Genomic DNA, 21,204 nt, shown 5'->3' with positions numbered 1-21,204 from the left:
TATTAGAAATGGTCAAGTCTCTAGAGGACCACAGAGACGGTTAGAAATGGTCTAGTCTCTAGAGGACCACAGAGACTGTTAGAAATGGTCTAGAGGAACACAGCCAATCAGACCGTTAGTAGAGGTCTAGAGGAACACACTGTTAGAAATGGTCTAGTCTCTAGAGGACCACAGAGACTGTTAGAAATGGTCTAGTCTCTAGAGGACCACAGAGACGGTTAGAAATGGTCTAGTCTCTAGAGGACCACAGAGACGGTTAGAAATGGTCTAGTCTCTAGAGGACCACAGAGACTGTTAGAAATGGTCTAGTCTCTAGAGGACCACAGAGACGGTTAGAAATGGTCTTGTCTCTAGAGCAACATTATGATTCATTATATTAAATTGTGATAAGCACAAGAGACTGCACTGATATTAATAAGTCCCTCTGTTTTTTTAATTCCCTCCCTCCATCACCCCTCACCTTGCAGTGACACCTCCAGGAAGTAGTGTGTGTACTTGTCCATAAAGGTTTTGGTCTTGGAGAGGGAGGAGAGAGGCCAGCCGTTGTACAGGTCTCCCTCCTGCACCGAGGCCTGGAGGTAGTAGTCTATGAAGTGGGCCGGGGTGGGCATACACAGGTTCCAGCTGAACGTCTCCAACAGCAGCAGCTCCATCTTGATGAGGTCTCTCTTGTTGAGAACAAGATTCAGAGAACACATGAAGCCCAGGGAGTTGAGCTGCTCCAACTTAGGTACCCGGTCCTCCCTCTCCTCAAACTTACCTACAGGAGAGAGAGACGGACAGAGAGAGAGGGACAGAGAGAGAGAGACGGACAGAGAGAGAGAGGTTAGAAGGCAGGCTATAGAAAAGCCTTTTAGGGCTGACCCCATTTAGTGGACTGGTCCATTGTTTGGTCGACAGATATTTCTTTAGTCGAGCAGTAGCAACAAAGAATATCATGATGCTCCTTTCTGATTGGCTCCTGTCTGAGTGGACTGATTCATTGTGGAGGCCGTGGGGATGGAACAGCCCATCAGTCTAAGACATGTGGTAATGAAATTGTATAAGGTTATTACTTAAGAACAATGGTTGTAACACTAATAAAAATTAAATTTTATAACAAATGCACCTAATCCCGCTTTGGATTGTGGTCGCAGTCCTTGTTTGTAAAACACATCAGGTCGCTGTTGAATTGGTGCTTTTTCCTCGACCATGTTGCGAAGTGCATAGTAGCAAAGTTAACCAGCATATTGGTGTTGAGAACAATTCAGTGGAGGCAGCAGCAGAATGAGATGAGAAAACAGCCCCTGTCCTATAGTCCAAGAAAAGCGAGAACTGAATAAACTTTATTCTAGAATCAATAGCCTAAATGTTCCTGCAGTTATTAAATCATCCATATCTCCAGAAATAAGACAGATCCTGATCCTGTTGCCTGTTTGATTAACAGTCTGCTGATTCTATGAGCACCAAGTCTCACGCAACCACATGTCGGATAAACAATTTCACAAATTTGTCTGTTAATCTTTGTTATGCTGTAATAAAGGCTTCTCGTTCGAACAGCCTCTATGGTATTATGTATCAGTTGATGAAGTGTTGTTTACACTGTTTCAAATTTTCAGATTTTATTTATTTATAATAATAATCCTCTGTTTTCCTTTTCCATTATTGTCAGTCTTTTTAGGATGTGGGGGACTTGATTGGGCGTTGTAGTAGAATAACAAAAATACTGATTTATTTGAAAACAAAGCCTTTAAAATCGCCCCCCTGCGTCTGATCCCTCATCCCCTCTAGAAGCCAGTAGCTACAGCAATATCTTTATCACCACTACCAGCAGCAACCTCCTTACCAGAACCCTCACTACCAGCAGCAACCTCCTTACCAGAACCCTCACTACCAGCAGCAACCTCCTTACCAGAACCCTCACTACCAGCAGCAACCTCCTTACCAGAACCCTCACTACCAGCAGCAACCTCCTTACCAGAACCCTCACTACCAGCAGCAACCTACTGACCAGAACCCTCACTACCAGCAGCAACCTACTGACCAGAACCCTCACTACCAGCAGCAACCTACTGACCAGAACCCTCACTACCAGCAGCAACCTACTGACCAGAACCCTCACTACCAGCAGCAACCTCCTGACCAGAGCCCTCACTACCAGCAGCAACCTCCTGACCAGAGCCCTCACTACCAACAGCAACCTCCTTACCAGAACCCTCACTACCAGCAGCAACCTACGTACCAGGACCCTCACAAACAGCAGCAACCTACTGACCAGAACCCTCACTACCAGCAGCAACCTACTGACCAGAACCCTCACAACCAGCAGCAACCTACTGACCAGAACCCTCACTACCAGCAGCAACCTACTGACCAGAACCCTCACTACCAGCAGCAACCTACTGACCAGAACCCTCACTACCAGCAGCAACCTACTGACCAGAACCCTCACTACCAGCAGCAACCTACTGACCAGAACCCTCACTACCAGCAGCAACCTACTGACCAGAACCCTCACTACCAGCAGCAACCTACTGACCAGAACCCTCACTACCAGCAGCAACCTACTTACCAGAACCCTCACTACCAGCAGCAACCTACTGACCAGAAGCCTCACTACCAGCAGCAACCTACTGACCAGAACCCTCACTACCAGCAGCAACCTACTGACCAGAACCCTCACTACCATTCTAGACATTCTCCTCTGAACTTTCCATAGCAACAGCCCTTAGGCCACAGTCTCGAGTCTAAGTGGCCAATGAGCACCAATGATTTTGCCTTTAATCCACAAACAGTCCTTCACTTCCTTTCTCACCCCCACTCACAGTGAAAAGGGGGCAGGGAGGGGGAGGAGTCAGGTTACTCTGGCATATTTCCCTAAAACACCTAATAAACCTCTGGGTTCTTCTATAAACCCGTTTCAGCAGGAAAACTGTGGGGGGGCACGGCATCCTCAGGGCAGAGAAAACTGACATGAGGGAGATGACAACTAGGCCTAACCTCCACAGAAGTATGACTAAATGTATGTTGAGGAAATGTGTACAATGTCCATTCATAGACAACTGACACACAATGGAACATTGTTCAGAACAAAGAATGGACAAGGTTACCAACACAACCACACACACACAGAAGACGACGCTCAAACACAGTCCCCCTCCCCAGGGTTTGGAAGGACCGTGCCACAGTCAAGACTAGAGTATTATTGAAGAAGTCCTAAAAACCCAACAACTTGGATTAACAGTCTATGGACACACCCTTCTAGATCTCAAAATATCACAGAGGTCGTTGGTCAAAAACAACACTGGCTTTGACCGCACACTATCATCATGGCAACGAAGACAGACAGGAGAGTTGAAGGGGAAGGAGGTTTGGTGTAATCCACCGTGAAGAGTGTTTAGTCCTTAAACTGGCTAGGTCTCTCCCCCTCCTCTCTTTACTCCTAGGTCTCTCCCCCTCCTCTCTTTACTCCTAGGTCTCTCCCCCTCCTCTCTTTACTCCTAGGTCTCTCCCCTCCTCTCTTTACTCCTAGGTCTCTCCCCTCCTCTCTTTACTCCTAGGTCTCTCCCCTCCTCTCTTTACTCCTAGGTCTCTCCCCTCCTCTCTTTACTCCTAGGTCTCTCCCCTCCTCTCTTTACTCCTAGGTCTCTCCCCCTCCTCTCTTTACTCCTAGGTCTCTCCCCCTCCTCTCTTTACTCCTAGGTCTCTCCCCCTCCTCTCTTTACTCCTAGGTCTCTCCCCTCCTCTCTTTACTCCTAGGTCTCTCCCCCTCCTCTCTTTACTCCTAGGTCTCTCCCCCTCCTCTCTTTACTCCTAGGTCTCTCCCCTCCTCTCTTTACTCCTAGGTCTCTCCCCTCCTCTCTTTACTCCTAGGTCTCTCCCCTCCTCTCTTTACTCCTAGGTCTCTCCCCCCCTCCTCTCTTTACTCCTAGGTCTCTCCCCCTCCTCTCTTTACTCCTAGGTCTCTCCCCTCCTCTCTTTTTACTCCTAGGTCTCTCCCCTCCTCTCTTTACTCCTAGGTCTCTCCCCCTCCTCTCTTTACTCCTAGGTCTCTCCCCTCCTCTCTTTACTCCTAGGTCTCTCCCCTCCTCTCTTTACTCCTAGGTCTCTCCCCCTCCTCTCTTTACTCCTAGGTCTCTCCCCTCCTCTCTTTACTCCTAGGTCTCTCCCCTCCTCTCTTTACTCCTAGGTCTCTCCCCTCCTCTCTTTACTCCTAGGTCTCTCCCCCTCCTCTCTTTACTCCTAGGTCTCTCCCCCTCCTCTCTTTACTCCTAGGTCTCTCAATTCAATTTAAATGTAAGGGCTTTATTAGCATAGGAAACATGTTAACATTGCCAAAGCAAGTGAACTAATAAACAAAAGTAAAACAAATTTACAGTAAACATTACACTCAGAAGACTCACAGTCTGTACATAGTCAAAGCTTTATTTTATTTTGGATCAGTCAGTGGTCAGGTATTCTGCCACTGTGTACTCTCCGTTTAGGGACAAATAGCATTCTAGTTTGCTCTGTTTTATATGTTAATTGACACATTGTAAATAATGACCTTATTGTTTTCTCATGATTTGATTGAGTCTAATTGTGCTGCTGTCCTGGGACTCTGTTTGTGAACAGAGCCCCAGGACCAGCTTGCTTAGGGGGGACTTCTCCAAGTTAATCTCTCTGCAGTTGATGGCCTAGTTATGGAAGGTTATGGAATTTAACAGCTCTTTTAAGGAGTTTGATAATTAGCGGGCATCGGCCTAATTCTGCTCTGCATGCATTATTTGGTGTTCTATGTTGTTTAAGTCTCAATTTGATGTTTGTCCCATTTTGTGAATTCTTGGTTGGTGAGCAGACCCCAGACCTCACCACCATAAAGGGCAATGGGCTCTATGACTGATTCAAGTATTTTTATCCAGATCCTAATTGGTATGTTGAATATTATGTTCATTCTGATGGCATAGAAGGCCCCTCTTGCCTTATCTCTCAGCTCGTTCACAGCTTTGTGGAAGTTACCTGTGGCGCTGATGTTTAGGCCAAGGTATGTTTTGTTTGTGTGCTCTATGGCAACAGTGTCTAGATGGAATTTGTATTTGTTGTCTTGGCAACTGGACCTTTTTTGGAATGCCATTATGGTTGCGGACAGATCTAGGTGCTGCTGTAGGCCCTCCTTGGTTGGGGACAGATCTAGATGCTGCTGTAGGCCCTCCTTGGTTGGGGACAGATCTAGGTGCTGCTGTAGGCCCTCCTTGGTTGGGGACAGAACTAGGTGCTGCTGTAGGCCCTCCTTGGTTGGGGACAGATCTAGGTGCTGCTGTAGTCCCTCCTTGGTTGGGGACAGATCTAGGTGCTGCTGTAGGCCCTCCTTGGTTGGGGACAGATCTAGGTGCTGCTGTAAGCCCTCCTTGGTTGGGGACAGATCTAGGTGCTGCTGTAGTCCCTCCTTGGTTGGGGACAGATCTAGGTGCTGCTGTAGTCCCTCCTTGGTTGGGGACAGATCTAGGTGCTGCTGTAGTCCCTCCTTGGTTGGGGACAGATCTAGGTGCTGCTGTAGGCCCTCCTTGGTTGGGGACAGATCTAGGTGCTGCTGTAGGCCCTCCTTGGTTGGGGACAGATCTAGGTGCTGCTGTAGGCCCTCCTTGGTTGGGGACAGATCTAGGTGCTGCTGTAGTCCCTCCTTGGTTGGGGACAGATCTAGGTGCTGCTGTAGGCCCTCCTTGGTTGGGGACAGATCTAGGTGCTGCTGTAGGCCCTCCTTGGTTGGGGACAGAAGCACCAGTTCATCAGCAAACAGCAGACATTTGACTTCAGATTCTCTCCCCTCTTTCCCTATTCTCCAACTCTCCCCTACACTCTAACGCCAGCCAGCCAGCCAGCCAGCCAGCCAGCCCCCCCACACACACACACACACACACACACACACACACACACAGTGAGTTTTACTGCTGATGCTGTAGCCTGCCATTAACCCTGTAAAGGAGAAACAGAGAACCCAGCCAGCAGCCAATCACCCCAGCAGACGATAGCAGGTCTCAGGAGGCAGTTAACACATAGGCTGTAATGGCATCTCACAACCAGAAGAGGAAACAATAACTGCTGTTCTGTTCACTCCCACCCAGCCCAGACCCAGTGTCAGTCTACACTTTCCCATTCACCATCATATCCTATAGGCTAGTAGCCTAGTCTGTCTGCTGGACTCCTGTGTCCACAGGCGCAGCCATGAACAGCCATCAGCATCACTTCAAAACCCTCTTTTCATCCTGGTAGGGTTAGGGGACGGGTATAGGGTTAGGGGACAGGTATAGGGTTAGGGGACGGGTATAGGGTTAGGGGACGGGTATAGGGTTAGGGGACGGGTATAGGGACGGGTATAGGGTTAGGGGATGGGTATAGGGTTAGGGGACGGGGTTAGGGGACGGGTATAGGGTTAGGGGACGGGTATAGGGTTAGGGGACGGGTAGGGACATTGTGTTGTCAGTCATCTTCAACGATGGCTCATTGATTTACTACTTGTATTAGCTGTTGATTGTGTGTGTTATTATTAAAAACAAGTGACGCACAAAACCTATTCAAGCTGAACCTACATTTCTGAAAGGAGGTAGAACTCATAGGGACAATGTGCTTTCTACATAATTTGTCCCATTTCATGTCAACAAGATTAACACAGTGACTAACCTACGAGCTGTATGCATGTGTGAGAGATAAAGAGTTCATTCCTCAGCTTACGGTTAGAGTCAATGCTTCCTTTGATGAGCCAAGTGCATGCCTGTCCACTTCTGAAACTATAGGTCTCCTCTCCTTTACCGTCCCATCGAGATCGCTACAGCCCTCATGAGCACTGCCTTGCAGAGGGCTGAGAGTCGGCCCTGTGGATGTGTGTGATGAGGCAGTAGAGCGCACCCAGAGAGGGGTCAAAAAGGTACGACCAGCAGGATGTAGCATGTCCCCTTCTCTTCTCAGGTGTGCTGCTGAAGGAGTTTAGAACCCTGAGAACCTGCTGGGGGGGTATTAGACTACTGCTGAAGGAGTTTAGAACCCTGAGATCCTGCTGGGGGGGGGGGTATTAATATAATAATAATAATAATAATATATGCCATTTAGCAGACGCTTTTATCCAAAGCGACTTACAGTCATGTGTGCATACATTCTACGTATGGGTGATCCCGGGAATCGAACCCATTACCCTGGCGTTACAAGCGCCATGCTCTACCAACTGAGCTACAGAAAGACCACATTATTAGACTACTGCTGAAGGAGTTTAGAACCCTGAGATCCTGCTGGGGGGGGTATTAGACTACTGCTGAAGGAGTTTAGAACCCTGAGATCCTGCTGGGGGGGTTAGACTACTGCTGAAGGAGTTTAGAAACATGAGAGCCTGCTGGGGGTATTAGACTACTGCTGAAGGAGTTTAGAACCCTGAGAACCTGCTGGGGGTATTAGACTACTGCTGAAGGAGTTTAGAACCCTGAGAACCTGCTGGGGGGGTTAGACTACTGCTGAAGGAGTTTAGAACCCTGAGAACCTGCTGGGGGGGTTAGACTACTGCTGAAGGAGTTTAGAAACATGAGAACCTGCTGGGGGTATTAGACTACTGCTGAAGGAGTTTAGAAACATGAGAACCTACTGGGGGTATTAGACTACTGCTGAAGGAGTTTAGAAACATGAGAACCTGCTGGGGGTATTAGACTACTGCTGAAGGAGTTTAGAAACATGAGAACCTGCTGGGGGTATTAGACTACTGCTGAAGGAGTTTAGAAACATGAGAACCTGCTGGGGGTATTAGACTACTGCTGAAGGAGTTTAGAAACATGAGAACCTACTGGGGGTTAGACTACTGCTGAAGGAGTTTAGAAACATGAGAACCTGCTGGGGGGGTTAGACTACTGCTGAAAGAGTTTATAACCCTGAGATCCTGCTGGGGGGGTATTAGACTACTGCTGAAGGAGTTTAGAAACATGAGAACCAGGCTGGGGGGTTAGACTACTGCTGAAGGAGTTTAGAAACATGAGAACCTGCTGGGGGGGTATTAGACTACTGCTGAAGGAGTTTAGAAACATGAGAACCTGCTGGGGGGTATTAGACTACTGCTGAAGGAGTTTAGAAACATGAGAACCTGCTGGGGGGTATTAGACTACTGCTGAAGGAGTTTAGAAACATGAGAACCTGCTGGGGGGTTAGACTACTGCTGAAGGAGTTTAGAAACATGAGAACCTGCTGGGGGGGGTATTAGACTACTGCTGAAGGAGTTTAGAAACCTGCTGCTGGGGGGTATTAGACTACTGCTGAAGGAGTTTAGAAACATGAGAACCAGGCTGGGGGGGGTTAGACTACTGCTGAAGAAGTTTAGAAACATGAGAACCAGGCTGGGGGGTATTAGACTACTGGTGAAGGAGTTTAGAAACATGAGAACCTGCTGGGGGTATTCGACTACTGCTGAAGGAGTTTAGAGACATGAGAACCAGGCTGGGGGGTATTAGACTACTGCTGAAGGAGTTTAGAAACCTGCTGCTGGGGGTATTAGACTACTGCTGAAGGAGTTTAGAAACATGAGAACCAGGCTGGGGGGGGTTAGACTACTGCTGAAGAAGTTTAGAAACATGAGAACCAGGCTGGGGGGTATTAGACTACTGGTGAAGGAGTTTAGAAACATGAGAACCTGCTGGGGGGTATTAGACTACTGCTGAAGGAGTTTAGAAACATGAGAACCTGCTGGGGGGTATTAGACTACTGCTGAAGGAGTTTAGAAACATGAGAACCAGGCTGGGGGGGGGTTAGACTACTGCTGAAGGAGTTTAGAAACCTGCTGCTGGGGGTATTAGACTACTGCTGAAGGAGTTTAGAAACATGAGAACCTACTGGGGGGGTTAGACTACTGCTGAAGGAGTTTAGAAACATGAGAATGCTCTTCACTAGAGTTCGGGGGATGAAGAAAAAACATAACTACTGTTGCAGCCATCACTTATGTTCCACTAAGGGGGAAGGAGACGACCATTATAGTGTTCCTCTCTACCTCACCCACAGAGACAGACTGTATTGATTTCTATCAATGACCACACTGCTCCATCCAGTCACTGCAGTCTTCATTAAAACAATCCCCTCAGTCTTCTGAAGGAGTTCATGTGAAGGGGAAAGAGTATGGCAGCACTGCTAGCCTATAAACTAGACATAGATGATTCAATATTTTTTTAAAAGAGCTCACTTCTACAGCCAGAAACAGTAACAATAAATCAAAACATCCACCAACCCCCTTTCACAAGCCTAATAGATTCACTGCCTTCAAAAATAATTCATACTCCTTGATTTATTCCACATTTTGTTGTGTTACAGCCAGAATTCAAAATGGATAAATAGATTTTTCCCCTCTCACCCATCTACATACAATAATACCCCATAATGACAAAGTGAAAACGTATATTTTATTTTGGGGGGGGTCAAAATGACAGAAATATCTCATTTATGTAAGTATTCACACACCTGAGTGAATACTTTGTAGAAACAGCTGTAATCGCTGCCAGAGGTGCGAGTCTTTCTGGGTCTCAGAGCTTTCCACACCTGGATTGTGTAACATTTACCCATTATTATTTTCTAAATTCTTCAATCTTTGTCAAATTGGTTGTTAATCATTACTAAAAAAAACAATTTCAGGTCTTACCATAGTTTTTACTTAAATCTACTTGGAAATCTAACTCGGCCACTCAGGAACATTCACCCTCTTCGTAAGCAACTCCAGTGTAGATTTGGCCTTGTGATTCAGGTTATTGTCTTGCTAAACAGTGAATTAATCTCCCAGTGTCTGGTAGAAGGCAGATTGGACCAGGTTTTCCTCTAGGAGTTCGCCTGTGCTTAGCTCCATTCAGTTTCTTTATATCCTGAAAAACTCCCCAGTAAATGTTTACAAGCATACCAATAACATGATGCAGCCACGAAGGCATTGGAAAACGGCCCTGGTCTTTGGTTGAATCGGTGTTTGATATTCACTGCTCGACTGAGGGACCTTACAGATAACTAAATATGTGGGGTACAGAGATGAGGTAGTCACTCAAAAATCATTAAAAACACTAACATTACACACAGGGTGAGTCCATGCAACTTATGACTTGAGTAAATGTTTACTCCTGAACTTATTTAGGCTTTCCATGTTTAATACTTATTAACTGAAGACATTTCAGCTTTTCATTTTTTAAATTTAAATTAGTAAAAAGTTCAAGTGAAAGAAAAAAAATCATTCCACTTTGACATTATGGGGTATCAGGTGTAGGCCAGTGGAAAACAACTGCAATTTAAATTCAGGCTTTAACAACAAAATGTGAAAGAAGTCAAGGGGTGTGAATACTTTGAAGGCTCTGTATAACTCTCTCTAGGTCTGTGTCAGTCTCTCTCGGTCAACGGCTCTGGAGGAATTCTGTCCTCTCTTTAAAACTCCTTTCATTTGCCGGCTCGTCTTTCTTTCAGATTAAATTTGCCACAGCTCCGCCACAACCCCCTCCACAACGCCACCCCAATCCCCTAGGCTCCGCCGGTTCACACAATGTAGACCCATTCTGACCTCTAGAGCCTAACGCTTGGGTGACAAGGAAGAGTCCTGGGGGGGGGATCTCATATCATGTCCTGCCTATCTGGGCGAGGATGTGTGTGTGGGGGGGGTGATGGTGACTCTTCCACCCCCCCCCCCTACAGCCAAACACTAATCAATAACTAAAATGGCATTATATTTCAGTCCTACCCTGGTATTGGTGTAAGAAACTAAATACATCTATAGAACCAGAACGATAGTCTCCTGGGGCATCAGGGAGCCTAGTGGTTAGAACATTGGGCCAGTAACTGAAAGGTTGCTAGATCGAATTCCCGAGCTGACAAGGTAAAGAATCTGTCGTTCTGCCCCTGAACAGGCAGTTAACCCACTGTTCCTAAGCCGTCATTGAAAATAATAATTTGTTAACCGACTTTCCTAGTTAAATAAAAGTTTAAATTAAAAAAAGTCATTAAATAATTCATCAATGGCATTAAAATATTGCTATTCATTCAGTCAATGCTGTTCATGGACTACGGCTCAGTGTTCAACACCATAGTGCCCTCAAAGCTCATCACTAAGCTAAGGACCCTGGGACTAAACACCTCCCTCTGCAACTGGATCCTGTACTTCCTGACAGGTCGCCCCCAGGTGGTAACACACCTGCCACGCTGATCTTCAACACGGTGGCCCCTCTGGGGTGCGTGCTCAGTCCCCTCCTGTATTCCCTATTCACCCATGACTGCATGGCCAAGCACATCCCCACAGCCATACATCCCCACAGCCATACATCCCCACAGCCCCACAGCCATACATCCCCACAGCCATACAGCCATACATCCCCACAGCCATACATCCCCACAGCCATACATCCCCACAGCCATACATCCCCACAGCCATACATCCCCACAGCCATACATCCCCACAGCCATACATCCCCACAGCCATACATCCCCACAGCCATACATCCCCACAACTCCAACACCATTATTAAGTTTGCAGACGACACAACAGTGATCTGATCACCGACAGATGAGACAGCCTATAAGGAGGAGGTCAGAGAACTGGCAGTGTGGTGTCAGGATAACAACCTCTCCCTCAACGTGATCAAGACAAAAGGAGATGATTGTGGACTATAGGAAAAGGAGGACCGAGCACACCCCCATTCTCATCGACGGGGCTGTAGTGGAGCAGGTTGAGAGCTTCAAGTTCCTTGGTGTCCCCATCACCAACAAACTATCATGGTCCAAACACACCAAGACAGTCATGAAGAGGGCACGACAAAGCCTATTCCCCCTCAGAAGGCTGAAAAGATTTGGCATGGGTCCTCAGATCCTCAAAAAAATTCCACAGCTGCACCATCGAGAGCATCCTGACTGGTTGCATCACCGCCTGGTATGGCAACTACTCGGCCTCCAACCGCAAGGTACTACAGGGGGTCGTGCATACGGCCCAGTACATCACTGGGGCCAATCTTGCTGCCACTCAGGACCTCTATACCAGGCGGTGTCAGAAGAAGGCCCTAAAATAAGCCAAAGACTCCAGCCACCCTAGTCATAGACTGTTCTCTCTGCAACTGCTCGGCAAGCAGTCCCGGAGCGCTAAGTCTAGGTCCAAGAGGCTTCTAAACAGCTTCTACCCCCAAGACATAAGACTCCTGAACAGCTAATCAAATGGCTTCCCAGACTATTTGCATTGACCCCCCCACCCCCATTTTTACACTGCTGCTGCTACTGTTTATTATCTATGCATAGTTACTTTACCTACATATTACCTCAACTAACCGGTGCCCCCGCACATTGACTCTGTACCGGTACCGCCTGTATATAGCCTCGTTACTGTTATTTTATTGTTGCTCTTTAATTATGTTATATTTCTTAACTTCAGTTTATTTTAGCAAATACTTTAACACTTATTCTTCTTAAAACTGTATTGTTGGTTAAGGGCTTGTAAGTAAGCATTTCACTGTAAGGTCTACACCCATTGTATTCGGTGTATGTGACAAATAGAATTTGAACTAGCCTACACTTTAAAAAACTTTTTTTTCCCCAGTAGGGAATAAAGCAGCATTTGACGAAATCACTGTCCTAGATCAGAACAATTTCCCCATCGACTTAGAATTCCTTTATTTATCAGAACATGATTGTAATTCTAAGAAAACTCAATCCAAGCATCAGAGACAGACCGAGAGAGGTATAGGGAGAGAGGTATAGGGAGAGAGGTATAGGGAGAGAGGTATAGGGAGAGAGGTATAGGGAGAGAGGTATAGGGAGAGAGGTATAGGGAGAGAGGTATAGGGAGAGAGGGGAGGAGATGGGGGACTGTGGGGATCCCCTGTTAATCTACATATCGACTGGTTCAGTTCAAACATGGAGCCCCCCCCCCCCCGAGAGAGGTATAGGGAGAGGGAGGAGATGGGGACTGTGGGGATCCCCTGTTAATCTACATATCGACTGGTTCAGTTCAAACATGGAGCCCCCCGAGAGAGAGGTATAGGGAGAGAGGGGAGGAGATGGGGGACTGTGGGGATCCCCTGTTAATCTACATATCGACTGGTTCAGTTCAAACATGGAGCCCCGAGAGAGGTATAGGGAGAGAGGGGAGGAGATGGGGGACTGTGGGGATCCCCTGTTAATCTACATATCGACTGGTTCAGTTCAAACATGGAGCCCCGAGAGAGGTATAGGGAGAGAGGGGAGGAGATGGGGGACTGTGGGGATCCCCTGTTAATCTACATATCGACTGGTTCAGTTCAAACATGGAGCCCCCCCCCCCCCGAGAGAGGTATAGGGAGAGAGGGGAGGAGATGGGGACTGTGGGGATCCCCTGTTAATCTACATATCGACTGGTTCAGTTCAAACATGGAGCCCCCGAGAGAGGTATAGGGAGAGAGGGGAGGAGATGGGGACTGTGGGGATCCCCTGTTAATCTACATATCGACTGGTTCAGTTCAAACATGGAGCCCCGAGAGAGGTATAGGGAGAGAGGGGAGGAGATGGGGACTGTGGGGATCCCCTGTTAATCTACATATCGACTGGTTCAGTTCAAACATGGAGCCCCCGAGAGAGGTATAGGGAGAGAGGGGGGGAGATGGGGGACCCCCTGTTAATCTACATATCGAGTGGTTCAGTTCAAACATGGAGCCCCCCTCCTTCCTCCCTGCTTAACATCAGCGTTCGACATCTCTTTGAAGCACCGCTCAGCTCATTTCCGAACCCCCCAGGGGTCGAGGTGGAGGGGGGGGGTAGAGGTGCTTTACGGGCCCCAGCCCAGTCTCAGGACTAGTTGTGCTTGCCTGGGTCCTGACAAGGCGAGTGAGAGAGAGGAAACACTCCTAGCAGTGGGGCTATGGAGGAGGATAAGGCAATCTGAAACACTCCTAGCAGTGGGGCTATGGAGGAGGATAAGGCCATCTGAAACACTCCTAGCAGTGGGGCTATGGAGGAGGATAAGGCCATCTGAAACACTCCTAGCAGTGGGGCTATGGAGGAGGATAAGGCCATCTGAAACACTCCTAGCAGTGGGGCTATGGAGGAGGATAAGGCCATCTGAAACACTCCTAGCAGTGGGGCTATGGAGGAGGATAAGGCCATCTGAAACACTCCTAGCAGTGGGGCTATGGAGGAGGATAAGGCCATCTGAAACTCTCCTAGCAGTGGGGCTATGGAGGAGGATAAGGCCATCTGAAACTCTCCTAGCAGTGGGGCTATGAGGAGGATAAGGCCATCTGAAACACTCCTAGCAGTGGGGCTATGGAGGAGGATAAGGCCATCTGAAACACTCCTAGCAGTGGGGCTATGGAGGAGGATAAGGCCATCTGAAACACTCCTAGCAGTGGGGCTATGGAGGAGGATAAGGCCATCTGAAACACTCCTAGCAGTGGGGCTATGGAGGAGGATAAGGCCATCTGAAACTCTCCTAGCAGTGGGGCTATGGAGGAGGATAAGGCCATCTGAAACTCTCCTAGCAGTGGGGCTATGGAGGAGGATAAGGCCATCTGAAACACTCCTAGCAGTGGGGCTATGGAGGAGGATAAGGCCATCTGAAACTCTCCTAGCAGTGGGGCTATGGAGGAGGATAAGGCCATCTGAAACTCTCCTAGCAGTGGGGCTATGGAGGAGGATAAGGCCATCTGAAACACTCCTAGCAGTGGGGCTATGGAGGAGGATAAGGCCATCTGAAACACTCCTAGCAGTGGGGCTATGGAGGAGGATAAGGCCATCTGAAACTCTCCTAGCAGTGGGGCTATGAGGAGGATAAGGCCATCTGAAACTCTCATAGCAGTGGGGCTATGGAGGAGGATAAGGCCATCTGAAACTCTCCTAGCAGTGGGGCTATGGAGGAGGATAAGGCCATCTGAAACTCTCCTAGCAGTGGGGCTATGGAGGAGGATAAGGCCATCTGAAACTCTCCTAGCAGTGGGGCTATGGAGGAGGATAAGGCCATCTGAAACACTCCTAGCAGTGGGGCTATGGAGGAGGATAAGGCCATCTGAAACTCTCCTAGCAGTGGGGCTATGGAGGAGGAAAAGGCCATCTGAAACTCTCCTAGCAGTGGGGCTATGGAGGAGGATAAGGCCATCTGAAACTCTCCTAGCAGTGGGGCTATGGAGGAGGATAAGGCCATCTGAAACACTCCTAGCAGTGGGGCTATGGAGGAGGATAAGGCCATCTGAAACACTCCTAGCAGTGGGGCTATGGAGGAGGATAAGGCCATCTGAAACTCTCCTAGCAGTGGGGCTATGGAGGAGGATAAGGCCATCTGAAACTCTCCTAGCAGTGGGGCTATGGAGGAGGATAAGGCCATCTGAAACTCTCCTAGCAGTGGGGCTATGGAGGAGGATAAGGCCATCTGAAACTCTCCTAGCAGTGGGGCTATGGAGGAGGATAAGGCCATCTGAAACACTCCTAGCAGTGGGGCTATGGAGGAGGATAAGGCCATCTGAAACTCTCCTAGCAGTGGGGCTATGGTGGAGGATAAGGCCATCTGAAACTCTCCTAGCAGTGGGGCTATGGAGGAGGATAAGGCCATCTGAAACTCTCCTAGCAGTGGGGCTATGGAGGAGGATAAGGCCATCTGAAACTCTCCTAGCAGTGGGGCTATGGAGGAGGATAAGGCCATCTGAAACTCTCCTAGCAGTGGGGCTATGGAGGAGGATAAGGCCATCTGAAACACTCCTAGCAGTGGGTCTATGGAGGAGGATAAGGTCATCTGAAACTCTCCTAGCAGTGGGTCTATGGAGGAGTATAAGGCCATCTGAAACTCTCCTAGCAGTGGGTCTATGGAGGAGGATAAGGCCATCTGAAACACTCCTAGCAGTGGGGCTATGGAGGAGGATAAGGCCATCTGAAACACTCCTAGCAGTGGGGCTATGGAGGAGGATAAGGCCATCTGAAACACTCCTAGCAGTGGGGCTATGGAGAAGGATAAGGCCATCTGAAACACTCCTAGCAGTGGGGCTATGGAGGAGGATAAGGCCATCTGAAACACTCCTAGCAGTGGGGCTATGGAGGAGGATAAGGCCATCTGAAACACTCCTAACAGTGGGGCTATGGAGGAGGATAAGGCCATCTGAAACTCTCCTAGCAGTGGGGCTATGGAGGAGGATAAGGCCATCTGAAACTCTCCTAGCAGTGGGGCTATGAGGAGGATAAGGCCATCTGAAACACTCCTAGCAGTGGGGCTATGGAGGAGGATAAGGCCATCTGAAACTCTCCTAGCAGTGGGGCTATGGAGGAGGATAAGGCCATCTGAAACACTCCTAGCAGTGGGGCTATGGAGGAGGATAAGGCCATCTGAAACACTCCTAGCAGTGGGGCTATGGAGGAGGATAAGGCCATCTGAAACTCTCCTAGCAGTGGGGCTATGGAGGAGGATAAGGCCATCTGAAACTCTCCTAGCAGTGGGGCTATGGAGGAGGATAAGGCCATCTGAAACTCTCCTAGCAGTGGGGCTATGGAGGAGGATAAGGCCATCTGAAACTCTCCTAGCAGTGGGGCTATGGAGGAGGATAAGGCCATCTGAAACTCTCCTAGCAGTGGGGCTATGGAGGAGGATAAGGCCATCTGAAACACTCCTAGCAGTGGGGCTATGGAGGAGGATAAGGCCATCTGAAACTCTCCTAGCAGTGGGGCTATGGAGGAGGATAAGGCCATCTGAAACTCTCCTAGCAGTGGGGCTATGGAGGAGGATAAGGCCATCTGAAACACTCCTAGCAGTGGGGCTATGGAGGAGGATAAGGCCATCTGAAACACTCCTAGCAGTGGGGCTATGGAGGAGGATAAGGCCATCTGAAACTCTCCTAGCAGTGGGGCTATGAGGAGGATAAGGCCATCTGAAACTCTCATAGCAGTGGGGCTATGGAGGAGGATAAGGCCATCTGAAACTCTCCTAGCAGTGGGGCTATGGAGGAGGATAAGGCCATCTGAAACTCTCCTAGCAGTGGGGCTATGGAGGAGGATAAGGCCATCTGAAACTCTCCTAGCAGTGGGGCTATGGAGGAGGATAAGGCCATCTGAAACACTCCTAGCAGTGGGGCTATGGAGGAGGATAAGGCCATCTGAAACTCTCCTAGCAGTGGGGCTATGGAGGAGGAAAAGGCCATCTGAAACTCTCCTAGCAGTGGGGCTATGGAGGAGGATAAGGCCATCTGAAACTCTCCTAGCAGTGGGGCTATGGAGGAGGATAAGGCCATCTGAAACACTCCTAGCAGTGGGGCTATGGAGGAGGATAAGGCCATCTGAAACACTCCTAGCAGTGGGGCTATGGAGGAGGATAAGGCCATCTGAAACTCTCCTAGCAGTGGGGCTATGGAGGAGGATAAGGCCATCTGAAACTCTCCTAGCAGTGGGGCTATGGAGGAGGATAAGGCCATCTGAAACTCTCCTAGCAGTGGGGCTATGGAGGAGGATAAGGCCATCTGAAACTCTCCTAGCAGTGGGGCTATGGAGGAGGATAAGGCCATCTGAAACACTCCTAGCAGTGGGGCTATGGAGGAGGATAAGGCCATCTGAAACTCTCCTAGCAGTGGGGCTATGGTGGAGGATAAGGCCATCTGAAACTCTCCTAGCAGTGGGGCTATGGAGGAGGATAAGGCCATCTGAAACTCTCCTAGCAGTGGGGCTATGGAGGAGGATAAGGCCATCTGAAACTCTCCTAGCAGTGGGGCTATGGAGGAGGATAAGGCCATCTGAAACTCTCCTAGCAGTGGGGCTATGGAGGAGGATAAGGCCATCTGAAACACTCCTAGCAGTGGGTCTATGGAGGAGGATAAGGTCATCTGAAACTCTCCTAGCAGTGGGTCTATGGAGGAGGATAAGGCCATCTGAAACTCTCCTAGCAGTGGGGCTATGGAGGAGGATAAGGCCATCTGAAACTCTCCTAGCAGTGGGGCTATGGAGGAGGATAAGGCCATCTGAAACTCTCCTAGCAGTGGGGCTATGGAGGAGGATAAGGCCATCTGAAACACTCCTAGCAGTGGGTCTATGGAGGAGGATAAGGCCATCTGAAACACTCCTAGCAGTGGGGCTATGGAGGAGGATAAGGCCATCTGAAACTCTCCTAGCAGTAACACTATAACGGCTAATGATTTAGTGATGTGTTATGATCTCATGTCTGGTTTATCTTATAAACTAAAATACCCCTGGAAAATTGAGTTCTAGACAGATAAGATACTAAGCGGAAGCCTCTACACAACAACCTCTGTTGTGGTCAGTCACAGAAACACAAATGCACAGACAAAAACACGACAACCTACATCCGTGTCTCTGCAACCCTCCCCCAGCCTGGCTGCTCCTTTTGTTTGGGCCCGACTCAGGGAGCATATGGCAGGTGGCCCTCTCCCTCCCCACCCTCTAAACCCCAGGCCTCCAGGCAGGCCTGCCGCAGTGTGTGTGGGGTGAATTGGGGGTGTGGGGTGGGGGGGTAGTTGCTCTTTTTAAAGCCCCTTCTCTCTAACACAAATCGTTAGCCACACTATTGCAGGTCATCCACAGCCGGTACACACAATGTAACACACACAACCATTACAAAACATTCAAACCCACCCACTGAACCCATTCAACCAATGCCCCAGCATTGTGGTTATTGCTACTAGGCTCCATGCAGCAGGATAGCAGCATGGGAGACACAGAATAAAACACAGCACAGAACTAACTGTCAGCAGCCAGCTGAGCTCATTGAGAGGGAACAAATAATACAATGAGATTACATGAACATAGTGTTGTATAGCGGTCTGAGGCACTGCATCTCAGTGCAAGAGGCGTCACTACAGTACCTGGTTCGAATCCAGGCTGTATCACGTCCGGGCCGTGATAGGGAGTCCCATAGGGCAGCACACAATTGGCCCAGGGCAGTCCGAAATGTTCAAAATGTAAAATAAGAATTTATTATTCACTTACTTGCCTAGTTAAATAAAGGTTCAATTTAAGATATCACCTCTGACCTCATGAACATAATGCTGTATGTCTATTGGAAAGATATCACTTCTGACCTCATGTACATAATGCTGTATGTCTATTGGAAAGATATCACTTCTGACCTCATCATGAACACAGAGCCAAACTCAGACTGCAGACACACAGTAATGGTACAGGGAAACACCAAACAAACAGTTTCAGCTGGACTTTCACATAAACAAATAGATAGCTCAGCAGGATAAACTGTGGAGAAAGAAACCCCCCCGAACGTGTCAAACCAGACCTCTTCATTACACAGCCCCACAGACGAGCAAACCAAAGCGAAAAGTCAACCTCCCAGCACAGAGTACTACTCCCTCGGTGAAATGATACATTCACCCAGCTGGAGGTAAGGCAGGTGGAGCTGGAACAGCAGGTGAACACACTCCAGTCTGCACAATAAATAAAAACATTAAAAAACATCCCCTCAACCAGACCCAGAGAGCTGGAGAGAGACATGTCTGCACTCTGGACTGTGGTGAGACAACAAGAGAAAGAGCAGGAGAAGAACAAAGCACTAGAGGATCAGACTGCAGGAGGAGAGGGTGAGGGGGATGGCGTGTGACAGAGAACAACCTACTAGAGAGGAGACCACCCCCACAGAGAAGCCAGCAGAACCCCCCACCTCAACCCCCACACCAAAGTCTTGACACCACAGCAGAACAGTCCACCCCAGACCATAGCCTCAAATATCATAGCAGGACAGATAAACAAAGAACCCCACACCCAGGGGATTCTACCCGCATCAGAGCACATCAGAAATCAGCTAATTGGAAAACACTAAAACACATACAAGAGTTATCTTTCCAAAAACAGATGTATGGGTAAAACACTTCTCCAATCGTTTTGGCTCTATAAAACAAACAGCAAAATATATATACATGATCAAATACAAATCTTAGAAATCAACTATTTTTTAAAAACAGAACACACTGGATTCTCCAATTACATTGAATGAACTAGAGAGCGAAATACAAACCCTCCAACCCAAAAAGGCCTGTGGTGTTGATGGTATCCTTAATGAAATGATAAAATATACAGACCACAAATTCCAATTGGCTATACTAAAACTATTTAACATCATCCTTAGCTCTGGCATCTTCCCCAATATTTGGAACCAAGGACTGATCACCCCAATCCACAAAAGTGGAGACAAATTTGACCCTGATAACTACCGTGGGATGAGTCAACAGCAAATTTGGGAAAATCCTCTGCATTATCATTAACAGCAGACTAGTTCAATTCCTCTGTGAAAGCAAAAGACAAAATTGGCCTTTAACCAAATTACCATACGACAGACCACACATTCACCCTGCACACCCTAACTGACAAACCAACCAAAAAAGCAACGTCTTCTCATGCTTTGTTGATTTATCATGAGGGTTTGATATACAAATTGATGGAAAGTGGTTTTAGAGGAACAAACATAGAACATAAAATCCATGTAAACAAACAAGTCTGCAGTTAAAATTGGCAAAAACACACATTTCTTTCCACAGGGCCATGAGGCGAGACTGGGATGCAGCTTAAGCCCCACCCTCTTCAACATGCAATGTATATCAACGAATTGGCGCGGGCACTAGAACTGTCTACAGCACCCGGCCTCAACCTACTAGAATCTGAAGTCAAAATGTCTGTTTGCTGATGATCTGGTGCTTCTGTCACCAACCAAGGAGGGCTTACAGCAGTACCTAGATCTTCTGCACAGATTCTGTCAGACCTGGGCCCTGACCGTGAATCTCAGTAAGACAAAAAATAACGGTGTTCCAAAAAAGGTCCAGTCACCAGGACCATAAATATAAATTCCATCTAGACGCCATTGACCTAGAGCACACAAAAACTATACATACCTCGGCCTAAACATCAGCGCCACGGGTAACTTCCACAAAGCTGTGAACGAGCTGAGAGAAAGCAAGTGCCTTCTAAGCCATCAAACGGAACATAAATTTCAACATACCAATTAGGATCTGGCTAGAAATACTCTAATCAGTTATAAAAATCAATTTCCCTTTATGATTGTGAGGCCTGGGGTCCGCTCACCAACCAAAGATTCCACAAAATGGGAAAAGCACCAAATTGAGATTTTGCATGGAGCATTCTACAAAAAATATCCTCTGTGTACAATGTAAAACACCAAATAATGCATGCAGAGCAGAATTAGGCCGATACCCGCTAATGGTCAAAATCAAGAAAAGAGTCGTTAAATTCTACAACCATCAAAAAGAAAGCCATTCCCAAACCTTCCATAACAAAGCCATCAACTACAGAGAGATGTAC

General features: G+C 48.0%; 1 protein-coding gene and 1 long non-coding RNA gene across 3 annotated transcripts in view; both read right to left on the bottom strand.

The window, feature by feature from the left end:
- The window catches only part of LOC118384074 (cyclin-J-like), a 39,609-nt gene that overhangs the window by 4,806 nt on the left and 13,599 nt on the right, over positions 1 to 21,204 (bottom strand). Inside the window, exon 4 of the mRNA XM_052516652.1 lies at positions 461 to 760. Within this exon, the coding sequence (XP_052372612.1) occupies positions 461 to 760 (300 nt within the window). The remainder of the gene's footprint in view (positions 1 to 460; positions 761 to 21,204) is intronic.
- LOC127929046 (uncharacterized) lies at positions 815 to 3,487 on the bottom strand. 2 transcript variants are annotated; one of them, XR_008133224.1, is made up of 3 exons: positions 2,610 to 3,487; positions 2,313 to 2,543; positions 815 to 2,114 (listed from the first exon to the last, which is right to left on the bottom strand). It is a non-coding gene; the product is annotated as an uncharacterized LOC127929046 (long non-coding RNA). The 2 variants fall into 2 exon arrangements; XR_008133225.1 differs by having other exon boundaries at positions 2,643 to 3,487.

The sequence above is a fragment of the Oncorhynchus keta genome, chromosome 4 (genome assembly GCF_023373465.1).
Source record: "Oncorhynchus keta strain PuntledgeMale-10-30-2019 chromosome 4, Oket_V2, whole genome shotgun sequence".
Classification (NCBI taxonomy): Eukaryota; Metazoa; Chordata; class Actinopteri; order Salmoniformes; family Salmonidae; genus Oncorhynchus; species Oncorhynchus keta.
This window is presented reverse-complemented; position numbering and strand designations above follow the sequence as displayed.